This window comes from Prosopis cineraria, unplaced genomic scaffold (assembly GCF_029017545.1).
Source record: "Prosopis cineraria cultivar Desert tree isolate PC_DT_omini unplaced genomic scaffold, ASM2901754v1 PC11, whole genome shotgun sequence".
NCBI lineage: Eukaryota > Viridiplantae > Streptophyta > Magnoliopsida > Fabales > Fabaceae > Prosopis > Prosopis cineraria.
In genome coordinates, this window is record NW_026555342.1 from 34,355,212 (window position 1) to 34,361,391 (window position 6,180).

The 6,180-nt window shown below is 30.1% G+C and overlaps 1 protein-coding gene across 2 annotated transcripts; it reads left to right on the forward strand.

Annotated features, from left to right (window-relative positions):
* Positions 1-430: 430 nt before the first annotated feature.
* Positions 431-3,924, forward strand: LOC129284775 (uncharacterized). 2 transcript variants are annotated; one of them, XM_054920245.1, is made up of 3 exons: positions 431-547; positions 1,973-2,065; positions 2,354-3,924. In XM_054920245.1, exons 2-3 carry the CDS (start codon positions 1,980-1,982, stop codon positions 3,864-3,866), a joined length of 1,599 nt encoding a protein of 532 aa, XP_054776220.1. In that variant the 5' UTR covers positions 431-547; positions 1,973-1,979; the 3' UTR covers positions 3,867-3,924. The 2 variants fall into 2 exon arrangements, with proteins under 2 accessions (XP_054776220.1, XP_054776221.1); XM_054920246.1 differs by lacking the exon at positions 1,973-2,065 and having other exon boundaries at positions 469-547.
* Positions 3,925-6,180: the final 2,256 nt, after the last annotated feature.

Sequence of the window (6,180 nt, forward strand, 5' to 3'; positions counted from 1 at the left end):
GTTTCTAGCAATAATTTCCCCCCCATCATTATTGGGATCTGCTACCTTTCCGTTCCTGGACACGTAACATGCGGTATGGAACAAACCCTGTCCACTCATTTTATACCAAATATTTTTTTGAATAAATTTTGGATCAAAATATAAGAAAACTATCTTCGTATTATTTAAAAATAATAAAAATACACAAACAAATTATGTGAGATATGTGTTTTTATGAATTAAAAATAAATAAACAAATAATAATTTTGAAAACGGAAACAAATAAATAAGAATATATATAGAATTATACTGTTATGATCTTGCAAAATCTGGTTATCTTTTATTCTTTTATTCTTTTATTCTTTTTCCAATTCAAATGACTCTGCCCGACTGAATAAAAAGCAAAGGAAGAGGGATCCGTAGAAATAATAATAAGATTTTAGAGAGACTTGGAAGATATTTTTGGGTAGGGGAGAGAGAAAGGGAGGGATCACAGGAGAGTGAGAGAGACGGAAGCGGAGACGAAAGCGTAGATCCAAAAGGCAGAGACACAACCCAGAAGCAGAAGGTATGTTCTGTTGTTGCCTTCTTCTCTTTCACTTTCAATTGTCTCCACCAAAGCGTCTCTGATCTGTGCTGAACGTTGTGTTTATGCCCAGTTTGATTAGATCTGTAGTTTTTTTCAACTGTCTTCATTTATCTCTGCTTCATGTATCGAAAATTGACGTCTAGTGAAATCCATTGGCACCTCTGCTTCTCACGGCGGGGTCCTTTTCTTAGTTCTTTAATTTATCTTTATACCGTCTTTATTTTCTTTGATTTTTGGTTCTTAAATAATTGAATGTTATATGTTCAGACTTGCATGAAATACATTCCAGGTCCTATTTAGAAGATGCTTTTAATTAAATCACGTGGATTAAGAAAAATGAGTATAATTAGTCCTGTCTTTTGACTTTGTTTTTAATAATGTCTATAGAAATTAAAAGGGAAAGTGATAACAAAATTTCCTCAAATCTGATTTCTCGTAATAATATAATTTTACTGAAATATTTAGGAATTTCTATATCAATAAATTTTAAATTAAAAAGACTATTTTACTTTTATTTATTGATAAGTTGTAATTTTTTATTCAATTATTATGATTTTTTTGAAGAAATTTATTATTCTTTAAATAAAAATTGAAATTGAGACTTCTTATTTTAAGAATTTTTTTAATAACAGAAATTACACTAAATAAGTTGTAATTTTTTTATTCAACTCTTACAATTCATAGAGTATTCGTTGAATAAAAATTATAATTGAAACTTATTATTTTGAGAGCTTATTTTTCTATAATAGAAATTATATTTGAGAAGTTATAATTTTTTTTCAATTATTGTAATTCACATAATAAAAGTTTTTATTTTTTAAATAAAAATTGTGACTAGGGCTTGTTATCTTTAATAAGAGTAAAATAATTTTTTTACTTTAAAATTTATTGATACAAAAGTTCTTACGGGATTTTAGTGAATTGGCATTTCGATGAACCAGATTATATAATTGTAGGGGATTTTATTGTCATTTGTCCAGTCACAAATTACTCTTAATCAAAATTATCAACTTTATCATTAAATCTTGAAGTCGAACTCAAACAAGAAACCCAAATGAAGTATGAACCAATTGATAGTGGGCATTTTTGGAAATAATTCTTTATTATTTCCATCAAGTTTTGTAAGATATTTTGCTTTTTTTTTTTAACCATCATAAGATATTTTGTATTAAAGATTACATAAAATTTTTACAAGATATCTTATATTGAGGATCGAAGAGAGTATTGTATATTCTAATTTGATAAGCTTTTCAATAACAATAAAATATGTTTAGTCACGAAAATAATCACAATTTAGAGAGAACCACCCCGAGCATCATTTTAAAAACTTTTGCTTTTTTAAGGAACTCAAACCTGAGTTATAATATATTTTTTAATGTTTTTTATCTTGTTTTTTTTTTTTAGCATAATAATGAACAGCACAAAAGAAGAAAGTTGTGGCAAGGAACTGACATGGATCGAGTGTATATGGCCAATCATAGAACATCTCTTGACTCGGTAATTATACTTATTTATCTTCTTTACCCAAGATCTCTCGCAAAGCATTTATGATGCAAATTAGCTTCTTTCATTTGAATGATATGATTACAAACATAATTTGGTTCATTTGTCCAACCCACAAGGAAAGAAATTATTTGTGCATTACTTCTAGGAAGATTCGTTGGTTAGTTTAAATCCTTGAGCAGATATGCATAAAGAAAAATGATTTTTTGACATGAACATGACCATTAATTGTATATGATAGGTTTTTCTTAACGTATTTTTCTAACTCACCTCTTTTTGAAGTATAACAAATGGCAATAAAGAAGAAGAAGAATGGAGCAACAATAACAAAAAAGCACATGCTATAAATGAAGATGATGAGGGAAGAGTAAGCAAAAGAAGCAATAGCAACAAAAAGGTGGAAATTGCATATGATGATGATAATGAGAGAAAAGCAATGGACAATACTGAAGAAGGAAGTAGTAACAACGAGAAGGCACGTATTGCAGGTGGTGGTAGTGGGAAAGGAGAAATGGACATTAAAGAACAAGGAAGCATTTACAACAAATGGTCACTAATTGGAGATGATGTCTTGGGCATCATTCTAAGAAACTTAGGCGTCATTGATTACCTTCAAACCCTAGCTGTATGCTATAGTTGGAGGTCCATAGTCGTTAAATGCATTGCTGACAAACATTGTCTTCCATCACCTGAATTGCCACTTCTTTTTCTTCAAACAATGGAAATGAAAAACCTTCCTTTCTTCGACTTGCCCAGAGGAAGAGTCTTCAACTCCACAGGGTTATCACATGAATTCTTCCATCATTGCTATGGCACAATAAAAGGTTGGATGATCATGGTTGAATCTTTCAACAATTCTTTTGATTATGTTCAAGAAACTGATGTGCGGATCTTCTTCTTCAACCCAATAATGAATGCTAAGGTCTATATACCGTCAAGGTTGAAAGTAAAAGGTAAAATTAGGAATATTGTGGCATCAACAGAGCCCAATGACCCAAACTGTGTTGTGGCATGTCTTTTTCATCGTAGCTATGTGTTTGCATTTAGTTGGATTTCAAATGAGTCATGGACTATCATCAAAGAAGATGTGTCTACAGCATTGGCGTTCATGCATGCAGAGATTATTGATGGAAAATTGTATGCTTTGACCAATAACTCACTATTAAACTCTTTGGTTTGTTATGATTTGCAAAAAGAACCCATAAAACCCAAAATTTTAGCAAGGCTTCCTGAAAGAAGATTTCCTATAATAAGAGGGAAAACGGGTCCCGGGGACTTCATTTATGATGGTGATGGTTGTATTCTTAATTCTTGGGAAGCTCATGGGGACATTCTTCGAACTCTTGCAATTGATCCTTCATCAGGGGAGCTGTTCCTTACTTATTTGGTTTGCAACTCAATCTTTAGGTTGAAGGAAATGCTTAATGATACGGCAGGAAAGGAGTATACTAGTCCACCCAAGATTGTGGACAGCCAAGTGTTCAAGTTGGACATGAGTAAAGAACCTAGATGGATAGAAGTTAAAAACTTGGGAAATCGTATGTTGTTCATTGGGTATTGGAAAAGTTTTGTGGTGTCAAATGATGCTCTTCAGTGCCCTAAAGAGTTTATCAAAGGAAATTGTATTTATTTTGCTTATCGTTTTCCATGTGTTAAGGGTATCACGGATGAATGGAGAGGCTTGAGAATCGGGAGGCATCGTAGGATGGATAAAATGGTTGATTACTATACATTTGAAAGATCTAGCTTCATTGAGGTGCCATATCCAATTTGGTTCATACCAAGTCTTTCATGACTCTATAACATATATTGCTTTATATTTCTTAGATATTATTGAAGGTTTTTTGAGGTTAGTGAAGATGTTTTTGTATTTTTTATAATATTTATTGTTATTATTTTATTATTAATATTAATCCAAAATATTAAAAAAAAGATAGAAGTAGTTGAAGACAAAGATCTTTAAACTGAAATTTTATTTTATTTCTTATACTTATTTATTAATTATCCACTAAAATGTAATATATGCATAAACATGTGAATATTTTGCTCTGTACTACTCTAGGGATTTTTCTATCATTAAGGAATTAGTATCAATGACTAAATTACCCTTAGTTTAAATATCAATTGATTCACAAGTTTTGTTCTCAAATTCACAACTTTTCTTTTTAAAATCACAATAATTCAACAACAATTCGCAAGTTTGCATTTAAAAATATGATATTTCTCAAGTGATGCAAATATCAATTTCTATTCACAAGTTTTGTTCTAAAATTCACAACTTTTTTTTTTTAAATCACAAGAATTTAATAACAATTCGCAAGTTCACATTTGAAATTCTAATATTCCTCAAGTGTTGTAAATATCAATTATAATTCACAAGTTTTGTTCTAAAATTTATAACTTTCCTTCTTAAAATCACAAGAATGTAATAGCATTTCATAAGTTTGCATTTGAAATTTTGAACTAAAGGCAATTGATCATTTATATTAATTCCTTAATGACAAAAAAGTCCCTAGAGACTTCAGGGAAATTATGGTATTTTGAGGGATCAAAATATCATTTACATAAGTCAAAGGAATTTTATTATCATTTTTCTTATTTATAATGCTTAGCTGTAAAAATATATAAATAATTAAAGTAAAATATATTATAATTGTTCAAAAAAATATTATATGTATATATATATATATATTAAAGATATGTGTATTAATAAATTCCTCCTCAATTCCTTTCATAATATCTAGGACTGTTATAAAATTAACAACTAAAAAATAAAAATATTGAGAGAAGAAACAGAGACAAGTGAATGAGAGAATTTCTTATGGATTATTATGTCCTTCAATACAAATTACATGCCCTATTTATAAGTATGGTTTTACACATTAAAGGTTACACAACTGATAAAAGCATATAAAGGGTAATCAACTTTCATGATGGTGGGAGTTTCATAAGAGAAGATGAAGATGAAGAGGTGATGAAGATGAACATCCACTATCCTTGTAATATTCATAACATTCCCCCTTGAATGTCTATTATATAAGAATGTGCCTTATTAAAAACTTCAACTAGGAAAAACCCTATGGGAAAAAACCTAGGAAAAGAAAAGAGTATATCATTCATTGATATGCTATTCAATGCTGTCTCATTAAAAACCTTGCTATGAAAACCCAATGGGAAAAAAACCTTAAACAAGGGAAAAAGAGTATAGCGCACATTAAGTCCCTCTCTTGACAACATCAATCGATATCTTTAAGTCTGCAAAGTCCAATATCATGAACAAGTTTTTCAAATATTCTAGCAGGAAGTGACTTGGTGAACATATCAACCAGATTTCTTTTGAATGAATTTGCTGGATATTAATTTCACCATTCTTTTAAAGATCGTGAGTGAAAAAAAAAATTGGTGAAATATGTTTCGTTTTATCTCCTTTAATATATCCTTCTTTCAATTGGGCAATACAAGTAGTATTATCTTCATATATGATTGTTGGGATCATTTTATTAAAAGATAGACCATAAGTAGCTCGTATGTGATGGATTAATGATTTTAACCACACATATTCTCGACTTGCTTCATGTATAGCTAGAATTTTTGCATGATTAGATGTTGTGGCTGATATTGTCTGTTTCATATATTGTCATGAAATGGCTATACCACCACATATGAACAAATAACCTGTCTATGATTTACCAACATGAGGATCGGACAAAAATCCAGCATCTGCATAACCAATAAGGTCAGCATTATGTACTTTGGAATAAAATAATCCCATATCCATAGTACCCTAAGATAACTAAAAATGTGCTTAACACCATTCCAATGCCTTCGTGTTGGTGAAGAACTGTATTTCGCTACTAAGTTAACAGCAAATGAGATATCAGATCGTGTGTGACTAGCAAGATGCATTAGTGCTCCAATTGCACTAAGATATGGTACTTCTAGACCAAGTAGTTTTTTATCACCTTTTCGAGGTCTAAAAGGATCTTTATCTACCTTCAATGATCATATAACTATTGGGGTACATAATGGATGTGATCTATCCATATAAAATCATTTTAAGACCTTTCTTGTATAAGTTTCTCGATATATAAAAATTCTATTATTTATAT

What these genes read in the sequence shown, in the direction of transcription:
- LOC129284775 (XM_054920245.1), top strand. Translation starts at nt 1,980, where the DNA reads ATGAACAGCACAAAAGAAGAAAGTTGTGGCAAGGAACTGACATGGATC. An exon ending in ATAGAACATCTCTTGACTCG is followed by an intron (nt 2,066 to 2,353) that starts GTAATTATACTT and finishes CTCTTTTTGAAG; the next exon opens with TATAACAAATGGCAATAAAG.